Here is a 26633-nt window from a genome sequence, read left to right as displayed (position 1 = left end):
AATAGCAGTTTCTTTGCAGGAATAGATTTTTCACGTTTGGTATACCAGCAAAGCTGTCCTTGTGTAGTACCAGGAATCTATTATTGCATAGCCAAATCATCGTCAGACTTGGAGGAAGATCTCCGGGGATATGAGTCAGACGATTGTTGCTCAAATCCAATGATAGCAGCTTTGTTAGATTTTTGAAAGCATACTCTTTGATGTCGGCATTCTGCAGGCCACGCATTTTCGCTTTGTAAAGATTAAGTTCAATGAGATTTTCCAGATGAGAAAACGCATTCCCTGGTATTTGCTGAAGATCGTTTTTTGATAAATTAACTACAGTGGCATTGCTGGTTATCCCGTCAGGTATTTCTTGAAGTTTTTTTGCTTCACAGTCAAACTCTAGTCCAGTGACATCACATGGAAACTGCCGGGACATCCAATTTGTACTGTGTTGGAACATGGCAGTAAGACTCCCTTGATGTAAAAACAGAAGAAGTCGACCGACAAGGTAAAACCAGTAGTGTGGAGTATTCTGTCGATGACATGAAGCAGAAGAATTATTCAGTTAAAGAAATGTATTATCATTTTCAACAACATTTTATACGGGTTGCACGCGCGCGCGTGCGCGCACACACACACGCACGCACTCGCACAGACACACGCGCACAGACACGCGCACAGACACAATCGCACAGACACACAGACACACGCGCACAGACACACGCGCACAGACACACGCGCACAGACACACGCACACACACACACGCGCACAGACACACGCACACACACACACACACACACAGACACACACACAGACACACACACGCGCGCACGCACACACACGCACACGCACACACACAATATGGTGTATTCAGACAATATAAATATTGGAAGACAATTAGTGATGCCTTTTTTTTGTCTATACAAAGCACAATATTAATAAAATAATTAATGAATTCATGATCAAAAATACAAATAAAAATGAATAAGAAATATTTCCAAAGCTCTGAAGTGTAACTTAATTTCATGGTTATATGTTATTGTGTATCGAAAAAAATAATTAAATGTTGAATGAGACATGGAATATATTTTTAACAAATATGAAAGGTAGAATTTTTTTTTCACAAAGATATAGAATAGCAAGTATATATGAGTCACTTTTTTAATGAATGTTTCAATAACTCACCATTATGAATGCGATGAACCCGCAAGGTATAATTTCTTAAATGTCGTTAAATGTCAATTCAATAGCACTGGATAATAGCTGTATTCTCTTGTGGGTGAAGTAAACACACTAAATCAGACTGCAGACAGAAATAAGAACCTTCAACAAATTGCGGAAGAAAGCTTTTTTTTACTTCCCTTTTTTTGGTACATAGATTGTTCATGTTTTAAATCCATTGAAACATGGCTCGAAATGCTGATTTGATGAAATCTATTTTTATACATTTTATCCGTAATTCCGTTACAGCGTCTCCCTGAACATGTCACTGTACTGCTTGTTGCTCTCTGTAGCCAGCACGCTTCTGAGGCCAAACCAAAAGTATGGCTGAGCCTGAGGATTGGTCGGCCACTCCAGGACCGACCGCCTGTACAGTCTCTTCCTGAGTCTCAGGTACTTTGAGTTACTCGCTGCCTTCTCCAGAAAGATCAGCACGATGACGTCGTTCTTCTCATCCATGAGCCGCTGGTGCGCCATGTAGAACGCCGTCTTGAAGTTCCCGCTCTTCACGTCGCGGTTGGTGAGGACGAACACCGTCCTCTTGCTCTGATGGATGCTCTGGCACAGGTTGTCCACCACCGGACACCCAGGGATCCAGTCCCGCTCCTCCAGGCAGAGCCGGAGGGGCCGGTCCCCCCGCTCCTCCAGCTGAACGCACAGCTCGTTCATCACCCATTCGCTCACCGCCGGGTCCTTCTTCTCGTACACCACAAAGGCGTCGTACGGGCAGCTCTGCGACGAGGGCTGGCGGCCGTAGCCTTTGAGTTTGGCCACGCAGAAGTGGTAGATGTACCAGACGTCCCAGAGGAAGAGGTGACTGGAGACGGCTAGGGTGACGAAGACGAGCAGCGTGGACGTCAGCAGGATGTAGAGCACAAGGGACAGGTAGTGGTACTGGCAGGCCAGCATGTCCACCGTGAGGACCAAGCGACCTCGCTGGGCAACCGGGGTGTCGCAGGTCACGTCTGTGGCCAGAAGGGGGATGGTGACTGTGGTGCTGTTGAGCCACTTAATGAACCAAGTGGTGTTGCAGGTGCAGGTGAATATGTTGTTGTGTAGGAGGAGCATGTCCATATTATTTACAATGTTATCAGGGAGACTGGAGTGTTCCATGTATTTTAGTTTGTTGAAGCTGAGATCCAGATACTTTAAGCTGAACGCATCCTTCAGGAAATCTGGGGAGAGATTTTCTATTTGGTTTCCTGTTAAAATCAGTTTTTGGAGAGATTTGGTGCAGTTTGAAAGCACCATGGGAACTCTTGTGAGACGGTTCCCACTTAGATCTAAAATCTTCAACAAAGGTAACTTGTCTATGTCTCCCCAGAAAAATTTGGTGAGTATATTTTTTCTAATGTATAGTTCGGATAGCCCTTCTGGCATGTTATGGAGCACCTCACGGGGAATGAAGTTAAGGTTGTTCTCAGAAATGTCGAGAATGCGTAGATTCACAAGGTGTTTGAAATATCCGATGTACCTTGTATCGCCGTCTCTCCAAAGCATATCTAAACGGTTGTCTATGAACTCCAGTCTCTCCAGGGAGAAGCTGCTCATCTCTGTGTTAGTAGATGTTGAGATCTTGTTATGATTCATGAGAAGTATTTTAAGGTTGGGTAGATGTTTAGTGAAGTTAAGCATGTGGGTCAACCCCTCTGATTCAAAGTAATGATTGTTGAGGCTTATGTCTAGGATGACCAGATTTTGGAGCTCTTGAAACGCAGTGGGATGAAGAAGGTCCAGACGGTTTGCTGAGAAGTCAAGATATTCTAAATTTTTGAGATAAGTGAATTCACTGCCATTTAAACTTTGGCTCATTGCGTTTCCAGATAGATTAAGGCATTTCAGATCGCCAAGATTTAAAAATTTTGAGTGGAGGAAGAATATATTGTTCCTGCTTACGTCCAAGGTCTTGCCAAAATGACTGCACTGTGCATTGACAAAGGAGTTAAAAACCCCAAGCTCTTTATCTTTGTATTTGCAACTACGTGCATATTCATCATACCTGAAGTAATGTATCTCTCTCACGCCCTCATCCCCAAATCGTTGAGCACCGGTCATAGGTGACCAACGCCGAGCCTGGTGAGCAGAGACCGAGTTATATGGCTCTGGGCCTTCGGACGGGGAGGATATTTTGTTATCCGACAGATTGATTATTTTAAAGCTTTTCAGTTCCATCAGAACACTGAGATTGGCCATTTGAATGAAGTTTGTGCCCAGATCTAGAACCTCCAGGTGGGGTAAAGACATCAGCGGTTGGATGCCCTGTAAGGTCAGCGATTGGAACACAAAGCCCCGAAGCCTAAGCACTTTTAGTGATTGGAGGACGGAGAACGAGGGGTTCAGATTCAAAGTGGCTGGGTATTTCTGCAGTTCGTAGTTGAATGACAGATCCAGCTCCTCTAGGTTGCAGAGGGCATTTGGAAGGTTAAAGTGCGCCACCTCCCCGGCCAAAAAGTTGGACGAGAGGTCGAGTACCGTCAACTCTTTTAAGTTGGCAAACCATTCAGGAAGCACCGTGGTCAAGGAGTTACTGTGCATGCGTAGGATCTTGAGTTTGGCCAATGTTTTGAATGCATTCTTGTGTAACTTAAGGGAGTTGTTTGGACATGGATCACAAGGGAAAGGCGCGTTGTAGCACCGGGGACAGTTTCCACTAATATCCAAGATTTCCAAATTAGTTAAGTTTTTAAAATCTTTTTCTGTGACTTTTTCAATATTGTTGTTATAGAGATACAGCTCTCTCAAACTTAAAGGCAACAGGGATGGGATATAAGACAAATTGTTGGACTTAACAGATAACAATGTCAAATTGCTAAGCTGTAAAAATGCCCCAGCCTCTATGCTATAGGACACATTGCATGGGTTTCGGAAATAACAGTTCTGACCTAGGTAGATGATCTCAACGTTTGTGATCTCCGAGAGGTTTTCTTTAGAAATGTAGAATATGTTGTTTACTTCAAGACTCAGAAGGCGGAGGTTTGGAGGCAGGCCCCTAGGTATGCCGTCCAGCTGGTTGCCATCCAGGTACAGCGCTTGCAGCTTTTTCAGGTCGCTGAATGTGTCTTCCCTAATGGTCAGGCCTTTGGTGCACACACGATCCTTGGGGCCAATCTTCATAGGCACGCAGTTGCATCGCATGTCGATCTCCGTGAGGTTCTCCAGACCGCGGAAGGAGGTGGCGTTCAGCTCAGGAATGTGGTTGATGGTGAGTGTGAGGTTGGTGGCGTTCCCTGGGATGCCACTCGGGATGGATGTGAGACTTTTCTCGGTGCAGTCCACCATGACCGCACTGCCGTTGCTGGCCAAGCTGACGTTACACGGGAGGGTTTTGGGGTACCATCGCATGGACGTCGACGCGTCAAGACTGAGAGGCCTCAGGCTTGGCATGTAGAGACACAGCAGGATGAAGACGCCTCCTTTCTCCTGAATGAAAGGGGAGGAGGAAGATGGGGGGTGGGGTAGAGTGGGTTGGTATTCAGAGATGCATTACTAGTTCTTCTTCAAAGGAATCTGGCTTAATTTGAAACTGATGCACACAACCAGGTACACTGTCAACAGTAAAAGAACCCTTCCACTAACATGCTTTCGTAGATAACACATGCTTAAGCATTGGCTCGCTTCAATCCACAACCACAAAAGGAACACTCCCACCAATCACCTTGAAACAACCAATAATGTATTAACGGCCAATAACGTAATAACTGCCAATAACATAATAATTTAAAATAAATGTAATGAAGCCAATAAAGTAATAAATTGTGAATAACGTAATAAGGTTGTTGAGCCAATAACATAATAACCTTTTGTTATAACATATTACATTATTGGATGGTAATTTCATTATTGGCCTTGGATTTAAAAAATCTGTTGAAAATGTACTAAGTGAGCCAATATTGTAATAACTGATGTATCACTTTATTATATTTTCAATTTCTGGAGAGAAACTGTCACACTTGGTCTTAATATTGCATCTTGCAACATATGCTTAAAGGGCAACTTCACCCATTTCACATAAGCTTTGTATTTTTAGAACCCCCCGCATATTTTTGAATGGTCTAGCATCATTCCCTTATTTTCTGGAGAGACTGGAGAGATCCGTATCGATCTCCAACACTTCCTGTTTTCAATGACGCAATATGACGATTTTTGCGTACAAGAAAATAGGAAGTGTAAGAGGGGGTGATTCTCGTAAGACTACAACCACTAGTGGGCACTAGTGGGTCCCACCCCCCTCTAGGGGGTGCAGTCAAACGGGACCCACTGACGCTACAGACCTATTAGAGCAGTGCCAGTGGGTGGGACTTCACCAGCAGAAACTAACATCCACAGCGTCTGAAGCTTAGATAACAGAGGCTGTTGATAAAACTGAAGTACATTGGCGGAGGGTACTGGATCTGACATAGAAGATGGCTCCATGCAAAAGTTCACCATTTCGAAAGAAATACAAACGAGGACTACCGTATTTTCCGCATTATAAGGCACACCGGATTATAAGGCGCACCTTTAATGAATGGCCTATTTTAGAACTGTTTTCATTTATAGGGCGCACCGGATTATAAGGCGCATAGAATAGAAGATACTGCAGTCAAACGTTTGACTGGGGTTGCGTTATGCATCGACTAGACCGAGCTGTGCTAAAGGGAATGTCAACAAAACAGTCAGATAAAGTCAAACTTTATTAAGCGTTCTGACAACTCCGGTCACTCCCATGGTAACGATGTTCAAACGTTAATGTGCATATTAACAATATCTCATCAATATCTGATCAATATCAATATCTCTTAACAATAAGCTCACTTTTCAGTTCATTCCCCGTCTACGAATCCCTCGAATTCTTGTCTGTCCGAATTGAACAGTTGGGCGAGTACGGCATCCAACATGCCCGGATCCCTCTCGTCATTATCCGAGTCAGTGTCGCTGCTGTTGCCTGGCAGTTCAGTGATTATTCCTGCCTTCGTGAAAGCTTGGACCACAGTTGAGACTGTTATATCAGCCCAGGCATCCACGATCCATTGGCAGATAGTGGCGCAAGTCGCCTGGCGCTGTCTTGGTGACTTGGTGACGTGATGTTCGCCTTCTTGGCCCCGTCCACACGAAGCCGATTTTTTGGGTGAAACCGCATAATGCTATGGCCACACCAAACGCGTGTAACGTGCCTAACTTGACGCTTGATCATTGGGTGTCACAAAAATGGTTCAACGCGCCAACGCGCCTGTGGCTGCGCTGGATTTTGGAGTCCGAGGTAGGAAACCCAAACGCCGCCATGTTTGGGTGCATGATAGAGTTTAGATCGGGTTAGATTAAATAATCTCGGATATAAATAACAATAATCGGGTTAAATAACTTCACATGGTGTGTCTGGTGTGTTTCCAGCATTCGTAGTGTTGATCAGCAGATAGTCCGCCAAGACGTTGAGGTTGCTTAGCAACCGGAGACGCTGTCCATGCAAGTGAATGGAGCGTTCCCTCTTCGTCATAACTATCAAACCAAACATCCTTCACCTTCAACGAGCGAACATGATGAAAGTATAATGCACATTTCTCGCTAATTTTTTTTACATAAACGCATTTAATGGCGTAACTATGTTACTATTTCCACCCAGAATAAAGAAAGATGTCGGCCGTATGCTTCTGTGCAAGCGTCACTACTCTCTGCCAGTGACGTCGGGTCAAGCGCCACGCTGATTTGTTCCATTAGTAGATGGAACAAGGAGGTGTCCGATAGGCAGAGATGATCAGCGGGAGTGGCCGCCAGCGAAGCTGTGCATGGTGGGAGTTGTTGTCTTCAATCCACAAGCACCAAAAAGTCACTTTCTGCCTTTTCTCGGTCAAGACGGCACCAAATTAGAATTTTATTTTATTATTCGACTACATATAGGACCCAATTTCATTACATATTCATGCCTCCACCGGTGAAATGCTCCTTTAAACATCTGGTCAATTTGGATTTGTATGTAACTCTTAGGGTTCCGTTATAGGGCTCTGTGTATCCAGCTCCGTGACCACGCAGACGCTTCGACTCTGAGTTCTGCGTTGCAGTTTTCAGTATGGTATTGCAATTCACCGCTGGAACGCTAGGGGCTGCGGGAATGAGACATTAGCTGAAAAACCCACAATCTAATGCTAGAGGTCGAGAAGGACTTTGAAAGATTTAGGCTTTATTAAAACTTGCATAATGTCGCAAAGAAACCTGAGTTTGTTTGCAAAGAAATTGCGCAGAGTCCCGACATGTCCAGTTATATCCCTCATTGTGTGGCTCCCCTTAACTTACCCTTGGCCAATCACAACACTCAAACCTACAGGCATTCCCGTTTCTATTTGCATACTTATCTTCCCGCCCCGCATTCCGTCACATTCAAAATACATCAACATGACAGTACAAAAGTTACATCTTACACATCTTACAATGTAACTATAATTTCTACAGGTTTTTTTTAATACCAGGCCAATAACGTAATAAATTGCCAATAACGTAATACGTTATTACCTTATTGGCAATTTATTACGTTATTGGCTATATTACATTTCAATTATTACGTTATTGGCCGTTATTACGTTATTGGCCGTTATTACATTGTTGGTTACACCTCCCCATCCCGGAGCAATGTAAACACAGGCACATACCAGTATTTGGTAGGGTATTGAGTAGTATATAATTCATTGACTAACAAAATAACCTTGCATCTGGGGAAGTTGTGCTGGGCTTGAAACTTACCAGGTCCATCGCTCCTGAGAAGTCTCACAATGTGTTCTGCCCTTCAAGAGCGGCTGAGAGGTGAATGGAACAGTAGTGTGACATGGCGGTTCAACGTGAACGTGCAGTGAAAGCAACAGGTGTCTTAGTGTACTCCAGATAAAAAGTTAACTTCCTTATTATTGCAAAACAGAGAGGAGTGTTTGTGTTTTAGGAAGTACCCATTTAGTACTTACTTATGTTTGTATGTTTTAGTTTACCTGTAGACTTTGCAGTGTGTGTGATTGGGTATGGTCTTTGGGAAATGTATGTACTGCTGAATAATGTTCAGTGGTACAAAGCATGGACCTTTGGAAGCCTTTAAACGGGACATATTATGAAAACAACACTTTTGCCGGGATTTGGGGGGTTGTTTTGGGTCTCTGGTGTTCCCACACGCATACAAACTTTGAAAAAAGTGTACATTCTTTTTTGAGTGAGATATGCATTTATGAAAGTACCCCGCCGACAGTTACCAAACGAGCGAGTCAGTTTCGGCGCCCCCTCCTACGTAGGAAGGGGGCACAGTTGAATATTACCACCCACTTCCCCACTCCCCTCCAATCAGAGCATAGGTACGTTTTTGTGGACCAGCGGACGAGCTGCTCCGGCGGAGGGGAACTCGGCGGCAGCCCGGCAGCTGAGCTCCGGGAGTACAATCCCTTTCTCTGCGGGACTGCCGACGAGCATCCCCGGCTGGAGCGGCCTTCGCGGCAGTCTGGAGGAGGAGACATGGAGGAGAAAGGGATTGTACTCCCGGAGCTTAGCTGCCGGACTGCCGCCGAGCTACCCCTGCCGGACTTTTGCCGGAAATCTTCGCCGGCAGTGTGGTAGAAATTAATGATTATATTCTATGGTAAACCATGATTATTATTAGGCCTGTATATCTAATGGTAGAAAGCATTTAAAGCGTCTCTGGATTCTGATCCAGGGCTTGACACGGTGCCGGGGAGTCTGGGGTCAGAGTGTATGTTTGAAAAAACCCACCAGAGGAACAGGAAGCTACGGGGTTAATGCGTGCTGACCTCAGCCTGGTGTCCTAAATTATTTTGTAGACAATTTGGTTAGACGAATTTATGATTGATTGTGGGCGGAAACCTCAAACAAAGAAACTGTTTTGTGTGTGTGAATAAAGAGGAAGCCGAGATCCGTTGACCGCCAGTGCTTTGCAAACCATTTGGCTTTATTTGGCCTCGATCTCTTTTCCTCTCTCTTAAATTAGTCGAAGTGTTGATATCTCGGTTAAATTCCACCGCAGCAGTTCAGCTCCCGGAGTACACCGCAGTAGCTGGAGCCAGCAGTCCGGCAAAGCTTCAGCGGCAGTCTGGGCTCCGGCGCGGGGAGCTGGGCGGCAGTCCAGCAGTTCAGCTTCCGGAGTACAATCCCTTTGTCCTCCATGTCGTGGTTCATGGACTTCAGAGAGTCAAGGCCAGTGTTCCTTTCCCCCAATCCTTCTCAACCATGGCCGAGAAATCCCCCACTACGAGTCTACTTGTTGTGGAAGTACCAGAGACGTCAGACGCTGTCTTTATGATTCATAATATCATCCGAGGTCGTGTAGCTTTTGGCTGTGATATTAGATATAATATTATATAAATACCCATCTATAATATAATATTATATAGATATAGAGTTCCAGGAGTCCGTAAACGGCAACAATCCCTTCTCCTCCATGCTGTGGTTCAGTCTGACAGCTCATTGGTCAATGGGCAGCAGCTCATTTGCATTAAAGCTACAGACACCAGAAACAGCGCATTCTGAAGGGACTGAAACGGAGGGGAATAGTGGTAGGCGAGATTCTTTTTCCTAAAAGCTATTTCCAGCAGCAGCTTCAAAAACGTGTTTTCTGGATTTCAAATACTATGTTATCTTGTTGGGAAACCACCATAATATGTCTCCTTTAAGTTATTAATTTGTTGGTTATTGACAACAGTTTGTTTTCACTATTAGAGCCTCTTGTGGTGTAATTCAAATACAAAAAAATGAAACATATGGGATAAGAGGAAATCTTAACTTCAGCACTTAAAATAATTACAGCAATAACGACAATACATCAAATACATAACTTAATTGACAAAGAATGAAAGATTCGGTGGTATTTTCTTTAATTTAAATGTTTAATGAGGTTGCTGACAAAAATGGGAAGGTACTCATTGATAATATACAAAGTTCTCATAAAATCTACAGAAACATCAACAATGTCAAATTTTTAAACATTGTTTGCAATGATTTGCCTCAAGATCTCTCGATATTTTTTATAATTGATTGAGTACTTTTTATTTAATAAACACATCAAATATTTCACCGTCTACATGGAAAGCCACCAAAGATCATTGATAAAATAATCACATTTAGCATTGGTGTCGGGAACTATTCGCCATTTTTTACTTATATTCTTTACAGAATTCTTTATATAATTATTTAAATGGTATTGAGAGTTGACCAACCTTTCCAAAACGGTTCAGCCGCAGGCCAACCTTAATTAAAATTTTAGAGGCCCAATATTATGGAACTTTTGAAACCACAAGACAACAGCCATACAAAACAAAGCCTGATAACACTATGACATAAAACTAGGCTGTTAAAACATTCAACCCATAAAGAAGATCAGTTCAAAAGCATCACTCAACATAGATAACTACAAAAATAGCCTACATAACAACGACCAGTAAATTTAAGTCACTTAACATAAAAGTAATTCAGAAAAAGAGGAAAGCGTCCAAGCTGCAGCTTCAGTCTCTCTCCCGGCTGCAGGTGAAGTACTGAGAGTAAGTGCTGGTGTACATCGTCTGGTTGTCCACCCTGACTACATTCCTGAGGTTCTGCCAAAACCAGGGCTCAGCGGCCGCAGTCCTGGGCCACTCCACAACACTCTCCCCGCACAGCCTCCTCCTCAGACGCAGGAAGTGGGAGTTCTGCAGGACAGGCTCCAACATCAGCACCACGAGCACGTCCAGGTTCTCATCCAGCAGCCGCTGGTGGGCCAGGTACATGGCCAAGCGGAACACCCCTGCCTTAGCGTTAGGGCTGGGATAAACGATTATTTTTTAAACGATTAATCTAGCGATTATTTTTTCAGTCCGATTCGATTTCGATTCGATTATCTCCCCATTAATTGACTAATAGCAATTTATACATGTGCATTTACATATCTGAATGAAAAAAATATGAATTCCTTAACATTTCAATACATGTTTATTGCCTTTAAATTCCAAAATAAAAGTGCAAAGTAATGCATTCTTAGAATTCTATGGTGCTCGGTCATCTGCAGCTGCTACCGGGTGGCGCCTCTTCAGGTGCTGGTGAATTGCCGTGGTGCTAGAATGGAAAGTCATCTCCATTTTGCAAAGACGACATATCACGGAATCGTTTCCTTTTACATTAAATAATTCCCATACTTTAGAGGAACGAGTGCGTGGCGCCTTGCACTTATGAAAGTCTGAGGAGCCACTCGCGTTGCTACTACGCTCCGGCGCCGTCCATCTTTTTTTTTATCGACCCGCATTTCTCGCATCGACGTAATTTATGCGTCGACGTCATCGATTACGACGACGCGTCGTCCCAGCATTACTTAGCGTACGCCTTAGTCCGCACAAACAGGGTCTTAAGGCTGTAGCGAATGCTCTGGGTGAGGTTGTCGATGAAAGGTGCGATGAGGGGCCAGTCCCGCTCCTCCAGAGACAAGGGAAACGCCTTCTCCCCCTCGACCTCCAGCTTCACCCTCAGCGTCTCCAGCACCCACTCCGAGACCCAGGGGTCTTTGGTGTCATAGGTAATGAAGACCTCGTACACGTTGTCTTGTGAGGCTGAAGAACGATAGCCCTTCAATTTGGCCTTCAGGTAATGCAGGACGTAGGAGGTGTCCCAGTAGAAGATGTGCGCCACCGTTGCCATCGACGTGGTGACAACAATGAAGGTAGCCGTGAGAATGGAACTCAGCAGTGCCAGAGTGTTGTTGACACACTGGTCAAACTCAAAATAAATCATCACCTGATGATGGCCGTAGGACAAGAAGTAGTCGACATCCGTGGTGACATTGTTGTCTTCAATCCAAAGAATAAAATCCAGTGCATCACATGAGCATTGAAATGAGTTCCCATGTTAAGACAACGTTGTAAGGTGGTGTTTAGGTTTTGTTCAGGAGGTAGTCTGGTTGAAAACAGTCAGCTTGTTGTGGTTCAGTGAGGGGGTTGTAGGGCGCCCTCTAAAAATCCATTTGAGAGTTGTGCAATTTTGATCGCGGGTCTTGAGGTTGTGGAAATCTTCTAGTTTAATCCAATTCAAATCTGAGAGTTTGTTGTGATTTATAAACATGTCTGAGATTCCGTGGTAACGAATCGTAAACCTTATCAGGAATTGCAGCAATGTTGTTGGAAGAAATGTCTAGTATTGTTAAATAAGCTCATTTAATGAATCACTCTGTAACCTTTTCGTAGTTAAAGTATGAATAAAATTATTGCTCATATTTAATGTCTCAAGAACAGGCAGATTTTTAACAAAATCTAAATTATGTGTCACGCCGCATCCTGCTACGCGGTCCACTACCTCTATCTAGTGGCTACTTGACGTCAGTGGTCCTTTTCCTGACACACCAGTCTACAATCACCAATCACCATTCCCTACTTCAGCCGGGAATCTCCCATCAGCCGGCGCCAGTTCTTCGTTACGTCTACCCAGTTAGTTTCGGTCCTACCAGCATTCTTGAATATCTGTCTCTAGCCTGACCCCTTGGTAACCATCTCTCCTCCTCTCTGGTTCTCCCCCTGCCACCGAACCCCTGCCTGCCTGACTACCCGCCTGTCGTCGAGTCCTTGCCTGCCTGACTGCCTGCCTGTCACTGGAACCCTGCCTGCCTGACTACCCGCCTGCCTACCAATAAATCCCGTTCCCTGTACTCCGTCTCTGCCTTCCTGTGTTCAGCACTTGGGTCCCCACGTCCTGTTCCATAACATTATGTGCGACCCCCTTCGGCTTTAAAGTACCGCATTGGTCCAAATATAAGACAGCCTTTTTTCCCCTCGAAATAGGTCCGAAAAAGTTGTGTTGTCTTATATTCTGGGTCTAGTATTCAGAGCGCAGCTTCTCTTCCTTGCCTCTAAATGTCAATACACATTCACGGCCCTTGAACCAAAAATTGGTTCAAGGAAGAAGTAGGGCTGGCCCGAATTATTCGAATATTCGAATACTCGTTCGGAAAATTTGTATTCGAAGCTTAAATCAGTATTCGGAGCTTCGTTTTTTTTTTTTTCACTTACGTGACGTTACCAGAGCGAGGGAGGCAAACTAAGCGTCAGCGGCACCAAGCAGAGAAGTGTGAGAGGTGGAGGAAGAATAGATATCTTGTTTCCCTTTACTTTATCACACAACATTAGCGGGATCTCCGGAGGAAAAGTAATACTTAAAACCTTAGCTTAGTTGTTTGTTTACATTCGCTGTACAGCGCCGCGCCAATCAACTGTGACTGGCTTGCTGCAGAGCGTGAGCGTCTTGGGAATACCCGGTCAATATAATGGATATAATATGGACACATAAGACAATCAATATTTGGTATTTGTTATGGATTTATTGTAAAAATTCCCTGAAAAGATGCACGTTCCAGTATGAATTGAAAAGCTCCCGTAAGGGCTGAGATGGCAGAGAACAGCTGATTTGGAACGGAGCAACAGTTGTTCGCTTTCACGGGGAAAAACTAAGGAACTTCAACCTACTTAGGCCTACTAATTAACGTTCAAAAGCTATTCAATCTTCAACAAAATATGCAGATACTGTCAAAATCGATTCCAGGGAGTATATAGGGATTATTAATGTTGTTTTTGATGGTGTTTTTTTCTGGAACGAGTATTCAAATATTCGCTCGGAAAAACCAACGAGTATTCGAAGCCTGAAAAATGGCATTCGGGCCAGCCCTAGGAAGAAGTAGTCCAGCTTCCTTAACAACCAGCCCGTTACCGCCGGTGTTTAAGGACAGCCTGACCATGTAGAGACAAGTGGCTCAAAAGTGGTGTGCTCCGGAGTAACGAAGAAAAGATTATTTGAGCTAAAGCACGCGACGTGCATTCATACACTCTTGATTAGCCAAATTTCTACCAGGATCGTACCTGTTGTACATCAGGTGTGGTGAAGAAATCAGGTTGGCTTTTCCATTTACAGTTTGTTCTCTGATAGGAATATGCAGTTCAACATTGGGAGTTCTTTGAATATGGTGGAATTAGAGTGAACAATAAAGTTAGTCCCTAGATTTAGCACAACAAGGTTTTTGAGGGAAACAAAAGGCTTCAAAGTATCAAATTCTATTTCTCTAAAAACTAAACCAGCCAAGTTCAATACTCTAAGTGAAACAAGCTTTGAAAAACCGTTTGACAGGTGAAGGGTCTTTGGGTTTGTGTTGTTTCCAGAATTGAACGAAAGTTCTAAATGTTGTAATTTTGAAAGACTACTAAAACACTTCAGTTCACCCTGAATGGCATTTTGTAAAATATTGAATGATAGCAAGAGTTGTGTCACTGGTGGTGGTGAGTTAGGTCCCCCCCTTCACTGTAAGCGTATTTTGGTCTGTGAAGATGTGAATGGCATCTTCACTGTATTAACATGTTTTAAAAGATTCACGTGTCCCTGTCCCTGTTAGCCCTGTAATAGTCTGCAGCAGTGGCTCATTTTAGCCACACCCATTCTGGGGCTCCTTAAGAGGGCCAGAGTTCTGGACTGGAGGGAGGTTCGAGTGGTGCAAGTGAATCGACTGTGCTATTACTTGTTTTAAGTAAAAATATGCTTTTTAACAACAACCATGTTCGTCAAGAAAACTCTTTTTCACAGGGTCATTGAAAAGCGCTATATTAATCGAATGAATTATTATTATTTAATAATAATTCATTGAATTTATATAGCGCTTTTTTTCTGGAAACTCAAAGTGCTTACAGTGAAGGGGGGGGAACCTCACTCACCACCACCAGTGTGTATCACCCACTTGGGTCATGCACGGCAGCCAATCAGCGCCAGAATGCTCACCACACACCAGCTTGAGGTGGAGAGTGTGGGAATGAGTTAATAAGCCAATTATACACGGGGATGATTAGGGGGCCAGATTGAATGAGCCTGGTTTTGCAGTTTTAGCCGTAGGTCCGCTCGATCGCCGGTAGTTCTGCTTCACTCTCGCCTCGTGACCTGGAAAGGAGAAGCGGGACGATTAGAAACAACCTTTTCATTTCTCACATTATGCTGTGATGTAGGGAGATGTTGGCACTCGTGTCGAGTTTGAAACTTACTCGCTTCCGCGTTCTCTGCGCCGCTCCGTGCCACATTGAAGATAGAGTGACGGGAGTCCACCAGTAAGCGGTAATAGCCGGCGGTCAGACAGGCCAGATTCATGGCATCAACTGTCTCCATTAACAGATTTATTAGCTGTGGTGGAGAGAGATAAGCCGCACACAATTGATGCAGGGCCGGAATGAGTTGATAATGACTGCTAAGGCAGCTTCCCACTAAGAGCTCAATATAGTGCTGCAGATCAACTCAGAGAGTATAAAACAGGGGTAGCATCTGTTTCCACATTTCATGGGAAAAGCGAATTAGCAACGTCACACGGGATGCTTTTATCCAAAGCATATCGGACTTACACAAGCGAGGACATTCTTCCACTGAGTAGGGAATCTAATCCCTAACCCTAGCAGAGGCGCCGGTCTAGACGGACCGGACACTAAACGATCCGTTCACCCTCACGTCCAGAACATGGAGCTCAACCCGCACCATCTTCTCGTCCTCGGCATACATCTCGATGCGGTTGACGTGGCTGAAGTCAGCCAGTAGAGCCACCAGGTTGGTCTTTGGGTTGATGACGTGGCTGATGCCGTAGCGCGGTCCCACCAGAAGGGTCATCTCCGTGTGCTTCTCGCCTCGCTGTAAATACGGACGGGTCAGTCTCAATGCAGCTCAGTGTCTGGTTTCGCTATCTTTTATTCAGGCTCTAAACGTGGACCTCAAACTAAGGTGTTGGGACAGACACTTGCCACTAAGATGGATTTGAAGAGGGATGTTCATGGTACAGCAGGAAACTAAGAAAGCATTGACCCAGCGCCCCAATATATGGTAGTCAAGGGCCTTCTGTCTGTAACGGTAAACATGGAAGGGAGGCGGGGAGAGGGAACAGAAGAGAGAGTGGGAGGGAGATACGGAGGGAGGTGTAGAGGTCACCGTACCTTTTTACCGGGTGGCACCAGGTTCTGGTTTGTCTTGAGAACGTGAGTCAGGGCCTTTTAAATGTTCTTCTCCTTCATGCTGGACAGCACCGCAGGAGGCTGGAACAATCCCCTTACTCCGGCAACACACAAACGTCCGAGTCTTCAGTGCTGACCGCCCATCAATCCATTCTCCAAGAGGCGCTGCATTGATTCATCGACCGGCTACTATTGTAACTAGAGTTTTCGCACGCACGTTGCGGAGCTCAACCTCTAGTTTTATTTAAACCAACAGCAATAATGTGGAAACCCCGGTCAATAATTTAACACATTTCTCAGCACATAATCTAATAACATTTTGCCTATAATGTTACAACATATAACATTCGTTCACCACAAATCGTTCACCAACATTTAAATATCTTTTAACCATCGAACCAGCGAACAAAATGCAGCAGGCTGATTATCATTTAGGGGGCTGCTCAATGACATGCAGAAGCGCTATCAACTGAGGGTTAGGGTTAGGGCTAACCCTATTTCGCAGACCACTGAAGTGGTGTGAGAAATACAGACTTTCTACTCCTCATTCACATATAAGGTACATTTCCTACGGAGAAAATGCTACCTCAGGGGTAGTATTATTCAGGAGATTTTCAGGTGTCATTCAAATGTCAGAATATGCTGTTCACACATGCGGCTCATCAGGTGATATTCTTGACTTATACGTGTGTCTGAAAGCAGCTAGTGTGTGACGCCTCGTGCCCACTACCTCCGTCCGTTGACTGATCCCCATTGACTTTGAATGGGGACGGACGCGCAATGCATTGTGGATCCGTCCGTTCCGTTGGAGCCTTTGGCTCCGTCAAAAAGGCAGCGACGGATCCGTCATCCAATCAGATCGCGTATGCAAATTTAAGCACTGTGACGCGACTCGGGCTCTGAAGATTCTGGAAAGCGGGAAAGCGGGTCATCTTGCATCGCAAAAAGCAGGAAGAAGCGGGAAGAGCCCGGCGAAGCGATTTGATTGGCTGACGGATGCCTCTGCAAAGACTACTCCCCATCCGTCAGCCACGCCTTCCCACGTCCGTTGACTGACGGTGCAGTGGGCACGAAGAGTGAGCATTTGATTACATTATAAAATTTGTCCGTTTATGGTAACGGGGGTAATTATTCAATGGAAAGTGTAGTATACTATGCATGCAAATCAATTATTAATTAGCTTTTACTGTTATTCAGGGCTGAAAAGTGCATTGACATTTTAAAATACAAGGCAACTACGATTGGTAAATTGAAAATACTAATCATTGAGATTAAACATCTCTTCCAGTGGGGAAGGTGGATATCAATATCGCAAGACATTTGTAGTGGTGAAGGGAGGGAGAAGTAGAGTGTGTGAGCGAGTGACCGAGTGGCAGGGAAAAGGGATTTGATCTCTGAGCTGAAGTGTTGTGGAGGACCATCACATGGTCGTCGTCGCGTCAATACTGATAGAGATGCTTTGATAGAGATTAAATGCATAAGTATTGGCTCTCTAAAATCCACAACCACAAAAGGAACACTCCCACCAATCACCTCCCCATCCCACAGCAATATAAACACAGGCACATACCAGTATTTGGAAGGGTATTGAGTAGTATATAATTCATCGACTAACAAAATAACCTTGCATGTGGGGAAGTTGTGCTGGGCTTGAAACTTACCAGGTCCATCGCTCTTGAGAAGTCTCACAATGTGTTCTGCTCTTCAAGAGCGGCTGAGAGGTGGATGGAACAGTAGTGTGACATGGCGGTTCAACGTGAACGTACTGTTAGTGAAAGTAACTGTCAGGATTCTCGTATGAACTGTTGTTTTTGTCTCCCCCGAGCTGTTGGTGTGCGATAATTCTGGACTTTGTTTATGTTTGTAGCCATGTGTTGGTCATGTGCCCGGAGTAACACCCATTTCCTTATTTGGGCAACTTCCTGCCTTTGCTTGTTTCCCTCCATTTTCTCTTTTCACCTGTCTCTCATTTTGTATTGATTTGTGGAGTATTTAAACACTGCCCTTTCTGTTCACTTTGTCAGATGGTCACGGTATGTACTGTTTGCTACCTGACTGCCACGTGAGTGAGACTAGCGTGAAGCTCTTTAAAGAGAAGCTATAGTTTACTGTTCTTCCCGGTTTTGAACCCTGCAGATGAAGACCACTACAAAATGGCGAGCACCCAGTCTAAACAGTGCACTATATCCGTGATAAGGAACGATTTCGAACACAGCTAGTGTGTCTGGGGGTAGCTAAGCCAGATCAAAAGTTCACTTCATTATTCATGCAAAACAAAGAAGAGTGTTTGTGTTTATGTTCCCATTGAGTACCTACGAATGTTTGTCTGTTTTAGTTTAGCTGCAGACTTTGCAGAGTGTGTGTGATTCTGTATGGTCTTTGGGAAATGTATGTACTGCTAAACAATGTTTGGTCGTACAAAGCATGGACGTTTGAAATCCTTTAAGTTATTCATTTGTTGGCTATATTATAACACTTTTTCACTATTAGAGCCTCTTGTGGTGTCATTAAAAGGTCACATAATAACTTCATTGACAAATAAAGAAAGATTCTGTTGTATTTTCTTAATTTTTAATTTTTAATGAGGGTGCTGACAAAAAAGGGAAAGTACGGTAATCAATTCTAATATGCAAAGTATTCAACAAATCTACAGAAAAGTAAACAATCCAATTTTTTAAACAAATTGTTTGCAATGATTTGTCTAAAGGGCACTCGATATTTTTTATAATTGATTGAATGCTTTTTGATTCTGATTCAGTCTACATGGAAAACCCCAATAGGTCATTGATAAAATAATCCCATTTAGCATTGTGTCTGGAACTATTGGCCATTTTTTTTTATTATTCTTTACCGAGGTCTTTATATAATTATTTAAATATTAATGAGAGTTGATCAACCTTTCTGAAATGACAACAGTTCAGCCTCAGGCCAACCTTAATAAAGAGAACAGAAATACAAAACAAAGCTTGATAACACTATGACCTAAAACTAGGCTGTTAAAAGTGGTTCATTATGAACACACATTATCATAGCATTCATCCCATTAAGAAAATCAGTTCAAAAGCATCACTCAACAAAGATGACTGCAAGAATAGCCTACAACAACGACCAGTAAATCTAAGTAACTTAAAATGAAAGAAATTCTGAAAAAAATAGGAAAACGTCCAAGCTACAGCTTCAGTCTCTCTCCCGGCTGCAGGTGAAGTACTGAGAGTAAGTGCTGGTGTACATCGTCTGGTTGTCCACCCTGACTACATTCCTGAGGTTCTGCCAAAACCAGGGCTCAGCGGCCGCAGTCCTGGGCCACTCCACAACACTCTCCCCGCACAGCCTCCTCCTCAGATGCAGGAAGTGAGAGTTCTGCAGCACCGGCTCCAACATCAGCACCACGATCACGTCCAGGTTCTCATCCAGCAGCCGCTGGTGGGCCAGATACATGGCCAAGCGGAACATCCCCGTCTTGGCGTACGCCTTGGTCAGCACAAACAGGGTCTTGCGGCTGTAGCGAATGCTGTGGGTGAGGTTGTCGATTGCCGGGACGCCGAGGGGCCAGTCCCGCTCCTCCAGACACAAGGGCAACGCCTTCTCCCCCTCCACCTCCAGCTTCACCCTCAGCGTCTGCAGCACCCACTCCGAGACCCAGGGGTCTTTGGTGTCATATGTCACGAAGACGTCGTACACGTTGTCTTGTGAGGCCGAAGAATGATAGCCCTTCCATTTGGCCTTCAGGTAATGCAGGACGTAGGAGGCGTCCCAGTAGAAGATGTGTGCCACCGTTGCCATCGACGTGGTGACAACGATGAAGGTAGTTGTGAGAATGGAGATCAGTAGTGCCAGAGTGTCGTTGACACACTGGTCAAAATCAAAATAAATCATCACCTGAGGATGGCCGTAGGATACGAAGCAATAGACATCCGTTTTCAGGCTTGGGATGGTGACATTGTTGCCTTCAATCCAAAGAATAAAATCCATGGCATCACATGAGCATTGAAATGGGTTTCTATGTAAAGACAACGTTGTAAGGTTTTTAGGTCTCGTTAAGAAGTTGGTCTGGTTGATAACTGTCAACTCGTTGTGGTTCAGCAGGAGGGTTTTAAGCCTTTTGGCGCCCTCTATAAATCCATTTGACAGTTGTGCAATTTTATTATGAGCCAGATTCAGAGTTATTAAAGAACGGGTGGTAACGCTTCTTACATAAGTTATAGCATTGTGACTTAGATCGAGGGTCTGGAGGTTGTTGAAATGTTCTAGTTTAGTCCAATTAAAATCAGAGAGTTTATTATCATTTATGAACAGGGTTGTGAGCTGCCATGGTAACAAAACGTAAACCTTATCAGGAATTTCAACAATGTTGTTGGACGAAATGTCAAGTATATTCAAATTAGTGATATTAGTAAACAGATTTATATACGAGTCATCTTTCCAAAGAGTCCCAAGTTCATTGTGTCCAAATCGAAGCTCTTTTAATGAATCACTCTGTAACCATTTGGTAGTTAAAGTGTGAATACAATTATTGCTCATATTTAATATCTCAAGAACTGGTAAATTTTTAACAAAATCTAAATTATTTGTGATCCCATAGGCTTTAAAGTAGTGGTCGTTGAAACTGATGTCCAATACCTTTAGCTTCTGTAATTCCTGGAATGCATTGCTATAGGCCAAGTCAATCTTATTAAATGACAGATCCAGATATGTCAGATTTGGCAACGACTTAAATTCTGTCCCATTTAATGCAGATGAAAACCCATTTCTTGAAAGGTTAAGGCATGAGATATTATCATAGCCTTCAAATTGCTCCGGGGTAATGAAGAAAAGATTATTTGAGCTAAAACTCAGCACACGCCCTGCTTTGATACACTCTGGGTTAGCCAAAGTGCCACCAAAATTTAACGAATTGGCCATCAGTTGTGGTGAAGAAATCAGGTTGACTTTAACATTTCCTCCCTGGCCTGGTGGGTTAGGCGTACTTACTGAAACGGGATAGAGTTTGTTCTCTGATAGATATATGCTTTGCAACTGTGGGAGATTTTTGAATATGGTGGAATTACAGTGAACAATGAAGTTAGTCCCTAGATTTAGCACAGTAAGGTGTTTGAGCGCAAAAAGAGCTTTCAAAGTAACAAATTCAATTCTTCTAAAGACTAAACCAACCAAGTGCAATACTCGAAGCGACTTAAGCTTTGAAAAAGCATTTGACAGCTGAACGGTCTTTGGGTATGTTTTAAGTCTAAAGTTGAACGACAGATCTAAATGTGCTAATTTTGAAAGATTACTAAAACACTTCAGTTCACCTTGAATGGCCTTTTCTAAAAGATTGAATGATAGCAAGAGTCTTGTCAGTTGTTTGAGATTTTCAAACCAAAAATCATTAAGTTCTGTCAGGGAGTTGCCTGCTAAGTGTAATGTCTTTAGTTGGTTAAGGTTAGTAAACGCCTTGGGGTGGATTCCAAGAGAAATATTGGGGCAAGCTATACAGTGATATGCAGCATTTTCACATCTTTGGCAGTTTCCATGTATGCTCAGTACATTTAAGTGATGGAGCTCTTTAAAGTCCTCTTCAGAAATGTAATATATTTGGTTGTCACTTATTGTCAGTTCGGTTAGCGTTATTGGTAGTCCCTTTGGAACTCGTGTTAAATTGTTGAGGGAAAGGTCCAGAAACTCGAGCTTCGTCAAAACTGCAAAAGTGTTATCTGAAATGTTCAATTGCTTGGAGCAATTATTGCCCAAATAGCAGTTTCTTTGCAGGAATAGATTTTTCACATTTCTTATGCCAGAAAAGCTGTTATTGTTTAGCACCAGGATGCGGTTATTGTTTAGCCAAATCGTTGTCAGACTGTGAGGAAGATTTCCGGGGATATAAGTCAGACGATTGTTACCTAAATCCAACAATAGCAGCTTAGTTAGATTTTTGAAAGCATACTTATTGATGTTGGCGTTCTGCAGGCCAAGCATATTTGCGTTGTTAAGATTAAGTTCAGTGAGATCTTTCAGATGAGAAAATGCACTCCCTGGTATTTGCTGAAGATTGTTTTTTGATAAATTGACTACAGTGGCATTGCTGGTTATCCCGTCAGGTACTTTTTGAAGATTTTTTGCCCCACAGTCAAACACTAGTCCATTGACATCACATGGAAACTGCCGGGACATCCAATTTGTACTGTGTTGGAACATGGCAGTATGACTCCCTTGATGTAAAAACAGAAGAAGTCTACCCACAAGGTAAGGCCAATAGATGGGCGTATTCTGTAGATAACATAGCAGAAGAATTATTCAGTTGAAGAAATGTATCATCATTTTCAGCAAAATATTATACGGGTTACACACACGCATGCACGCACTGACGCATGCACACACACATACTCAATATGGTGTATTCAGGCAATACAAATCTTTGAAGATAATTAATGACGCCTTCTTTTGTCCATAAAAAGCACAATATTGATACAATTATTACTATAGTATGATCAGAAATACAAATAAAAAAGAATGGAAAAATTTCCCCAAAGCTCTTAATTGTAACTTTAATTCATGGTTTTAATAACATTTTTTCAATGAATGTTTCAATAACTCACCATTGTGAATGTGGTGGACCCAAAATATAATTTGTTAAAAGTCTTCAATTCAATAGCACTGGATAATAGCTGTATTCTCTTGTGGGTGAAGTGAATACACTAAATAAGACTGCAGCAGCTTCATCGAAATTGAACCATCAAAAAATTGCGGAAGGACGTTTTTTTTAACTTCCCTTTTTTGGGTACATAGATTGGTCATGTTTTAATTCCAATGAATAATAGTATCCTTGCAGATTTCTTATAACAATGCTGATTTGATGTACTCTATTTAAATTTTTTATACTTTTTAGCCGTACTTCCGTTACAGTGTCTCCCTGAACATGTCACTGTACTGCTTGTCACTCTCTGTAGCGAGCACGCTTCTGAGGCGAAACCAAAAGTATGGCACCATGGGAACTCATGTGAGACGCTTCCCACTGAGATCTAAAATCTTCAACAAAGTCAACTTGTCTATATCTCCCCAGAAAAATTTGGTGAACATATTTTTTCTAATGTATAGTTCGGATAGTCCATCTGGCAGGTTATGGAACACCTCGCGGGGAATGAAGTTGAGGCTGTTCTCAGAGATGTCAAGAACGCCTAGATTCAAAAGGTTTTTGAAATATCCAATGTACCTTGTATCGCCATTTCTCCAAAGCAAATCTAAACGGTTGTCTATGAAATCTCCAGGGAGAAACTGCTCATCTCTGTTAATAGATGTTGAGATCTTGTTATGATTCATGAGAAGTATCTTAAGCTTGGGTAGATGTTCAGTGAAGTTAAAGGTCCCATGACATGCTATTTTATGGATGCTTTAATATAGGTATTAGTGGGCCACTAACACAGTATTCAAAGACGTTCCCGAAATTCAGCCGTGGTGCAGAGTTACAGCCACTCCGAGCCAGTCGCACATTGAGCTTCCCCCAAATGCGCTGTTTTGGTGTCTGTAGCTATAATGCAAATGAGGAGGAGCGAGCCGGGTCAAGGAGGAGGGTGGGGGTGTGGCCCTGAGCAGCTTGCAGCCACGGTACCATGCGCTCTGTACAGTGGATGTATCGCAATGGCGAGGCGCACACAGCCTTTATCCGTGTTCTGTAAATATTCTAGAACACACGGGAGTCCTGAAGCTCTGTATCTAAATAATATCATATAGCCTACATAGATATCTATATCATATAATATATATTATCACGGCCAAAAGCTGTGGGAGCCGATATTATGAATCGCAGCGCCTAGGCGGTGGTCCCTCGGCAGCTGGAAGCGTGGCTCAAGTGGGAGACATTCGCCGCCAACAATCCCTTTCTCCTCCATGTCGTGGTTCATGTTCTTGAGGGAGTCAAAGCCAAAGTTCCTTTCCCCCAATTCATTATGAACCATGGCTGAGATAACCCCCACTACAAGTCTCATTGTAGAAATACCAGAGAAGAGAATCTGACGTGTTATGCGCCATAACACCAAAAGCAGAACGGTTATCCTAACAAGGAAGTGTACAACACTTGCGTCAGCTCTATATCTAAATAATATCATACAATACATAGATATCTATATCATATAATACATATTATCACGGCCAAAAGCTGTGTGCGCCTCCAGACGATATTATGAATCACAAACGACTTTGTTGGGTTCTGCGACGTATCTGGTTCTTCTACTTTCACATCAATCTGAAGTAGACTGAACCGCGCGCTGCCTGCTGCCGGCTGCCCGCTGCCCGCTGGCGGGCGGTGGTGCTTCACGGTGGTGGTGCCTCGCGGCAACCGGCGGCAAGTCGCGGTTCATGTACTTCAGCGAGTCAAAGCCAAAGTTCCTTTCCCCCAATTCCTTCTCAACCATGGCTGAGATGCCCCCCACTCGCACGGTCGTGTCTCATTGGCGGGGCCAAGTCTCCGGGCGGGCCAGGCGGAGTTAGGGGAGGAGCTTGCTGCAGTGTGACGACATAGGAAACCACATTCCAAATCAGCGCGCTTGAGCCTCCGATTATTTCAAAGGCGAGCAGAACACCTAGTGCTCGTTTTACACCGAAAGCAAGTTTTAGCCACTGGAGGACCATGGGCAGGCTAGGGGAACTCATATTTATGTTAGAAAACCTCATAAAGTGAGATTTTCATGCCATGGCACCTTTAAAGTATGAATACAATTATTGGTAATATTTAATATCTCAGGAACAGTCTGATTTTAACAACATTTTAATATTGTGTGATCCCATAGGCTTTAAAGGAGTGGTCGTTGAAACTGATGTCCAATACCTTTAGCTTCTGTAATCCTTGGAATGCATTGCTGTAGGCCAAGTCAATCTTATTAGATGACAGATCCAGATATGTCAGATTTTGCAACGACTCAAATTCTGTCCCATTTAACTCAGATGAAAAGCCATTTCTTGAAAGGTTAAAGCATGAGATATTATGATAGCCTTCAAATTGCTCCGGAGTAATGAAGAAAAGATTATTTGAGCTAAAACTCAGCACACGCCCTGCTTTGATACACTCTGGATTAGCCAAAGTGCTAACAGAATATAAACGAGTGGGCCATCAGGTGTGGTGAAGAAATCAGGTTGGCTTTCACATTTCCTCCCAGGCCAGGTTGGTTAGGCGTACTTACTGAAACGGGATGCAGTCTGTTCTCGGATAGGAATTTATTTTGCAACTGTGGGAGATCTTTGAATATGGTGTAATTAGAGTGAAAAATAAACTAATTTGGGTTTCAAAGTATAAAATTATATTTCTCTAAAAACTAAACCAACCAAGTGCAATACTCGATGCGACCTAAGCTTTCAATAAGCGTTTGCCAGCTTAATAGTCTTTGGATATGTTTTAAGTCTAAAATTGAACGACAGATCTAAATGTTTTAATTTTGAAAGACTACTAAAACATTTAAGTTCCCCCTGAATGGCATTTTCTAAAAGATTGAATGATAGCAAGAGTTTTGTCAGATGTTTGAGATTTTCAAACCAAAAATCATTAAGTTCTGTCAGGGAGTTGCTTGCTAAATGTGATGTCTTTAGTTGGTTAAGGTTAGTTAACGCCTTAGTGTGGATTCCAAGAGAAATATTGGGGCAAGGTACACAGGGATATGCCGCATTTTCACATCTTTGGCCGTTTCCATGTATGCTCAGTACGTTTAAGTGATGGAGCTCTTTAAAGTCCTCTTCAGAAATGTAATATATTTGGTTGTCACTAAGTGATAGGATTATTAGCGTTTTTGGTAGTCCCTTTGGAACGTGTCGTAAATTGTTGAAGGAAATGTCCAGAAACTCGAGCTTCGTCAAAACTGCAAAAGTGTTATCTGAAATGTTCATTGGTATTGAGCAATTATTGCTAAAATTGCAGTTTCTTTGGATGATTCGATTTTTCACATTTGTTATAGGTCCTTGTTTAGTACCAGGAATCTGTTATTGTTTAGCCAAATCGTTGTCAGACTTGGAGGAAGATCTCCGGGGATATGAATCAGACGATTGTTGCTCAAATCCAATGATAGCAGCTTTGTCTGATTTTTAAAGCATACTCTTTGATGTCGGCATCCTGCAGGCCAAGCATTTTCGCGTTGTAAAGATTATATTCAGGCGAGAAAAACGTCTTCCCTGGTATTTGCTGAAGATCGTTTTTTGAAAAATTAACTACAGTGGCATTGCTGGTTATCCCGTCAGGTATTTCTTGAAGTTTCTTTGCTTCACAGTCAAACACTAGTCCAGTGACATCACATGGAAACTGCCGGGACATCCAATTTGTACGGGGTTGGAACATGGCAGTAAGACTCCCTTGATGTAAAAACAGAAGTAGTCGACCGACAAGGTAAGACCAGTAGATGGAGGTATTCTGTAGATAACATAAAGCAGAAGAACTATTCAGTTAAATAAATGTATCACTTTCAACAACATTTTATGCGGGTTACACGCACGCGCGCGCGAACACACACACACACACACACACACACACA

The 26633-nt window shown here is 43.2% G+C and overlaps 3 protein-coding genes and 1 pseudogene across 3 annotated transcripts; all 4 read right to left on the bottom strand.

The window, feature by feature from the left end:
- Nucleotides 1–320: 320 nt before the first annotated feature.
- Nucleotides 321–4621, bottom strand: LOC130373276 (toll-like receptor 7). Its single transcript, XM_056579652.1, is given in 3 exon segments — nucleotides 321–517; nucleotides 1172–1511; nucleotides 1514–4621. Coding segments are annotated over 2 exon segments (3117 nt in total). The 5' UTR covers nucleotides 4592–4621; the 3' UTR covers nucleotides 321–517; nucleotides 1172–1472.
- Nucleotides 4622–10067: 5446 nt separating this feature from the next.
- On the bottom strand, nucleotides 10068–12444 carry LOC130373277 (toll-like receptor 8). Its single transcript, XM_056579653.1, has 2 exons — nucleotides 11508–12444; nucleotides 10068–10963 (listed from the first exon to the last, which is right to left on the bottom strand). Exons 1-2 carry the CDS (start codon nucleotides 11921–11923, stop codon nucleotides 10669–10671), a joined length of 711 nt encoding a protein of 236 aa, XP_056435628.1. The 5' UTR covers nucleotides 11924–12444; the 3' UTR covers nucleotides 10068–10668.
- A 6655-nt stretch (nucleotides 12445–19099) lies between these two features.
- On the bottom strand, nucleotides 19100–22835 carry LOC130373907 (toll-like receptor 8). The gene is made up of 2 exons (XM_056580570.1): nucleotides 22722–22835; nucleotides 19100–22392 (listed from the first exon to the last, which is right to left on the bottom strand). The coding sequence occupies exons 1-2, from the start codon at nucleotides 22722–22724 to the stop codon at nucleotides 19324–19326; spliced, it is 3072 nt and encodes a 1023-aa protein (XP_056436545.1). The 5' UTR covers nucleotides 22725–22835; the 3' UTR covers nucleotides 19100–19323.
- Nucleotides 22836–23118: 283 nt separating this feature from the next.
- LOC130373694 (toll-like receptor 8) lies at nucleotides 23119–26141 on the bottom strand (annotated as a pseudogene).
- Nucleotides 26142–26633: the final 492 nt, after the last annotated feature.

The sequence above is a fragment of the Gadus chalcogrammus genome, chromosome 20 (genome assembly GCF_026213295.1).
Source record: "Gadus chalcogrammus isolate NIFS_2021 chromosome 20, NIFS_Gcha_1.0, whole genome shotgun sequence".
Taxonomy (NCBI): domain Eukaryota; kingdom Metazoa; phylum Chordata; class Actinopteri; order Gadiformes; family Gadidae; genus Gadus; species Gadus chalcogrammus.
Note: the sequence above shows the minus strand (reverse complement) of the source record. Positions and strands in the feature narration are given on the sequence as shown.

What these genes read in the sequence shown, in the direction of transcription:
- LOC130373277 (XM_056579653.1), bottom strand. Translation starts at nt 11,923, where the DNA reads ATGATTTATTTTGAGTTTGACCAGTGTGTCAACAACACTCTGGCACTG. An exon ending in CGGACTAAGGCGTACGCTAA is followed by an intron (nt 10,964 to 11,507) that starts GTAATGCTGGGA and finishes CGTTTATCCCAG; the next exon opens with CCCTAACGCTAAGGCAGGGG.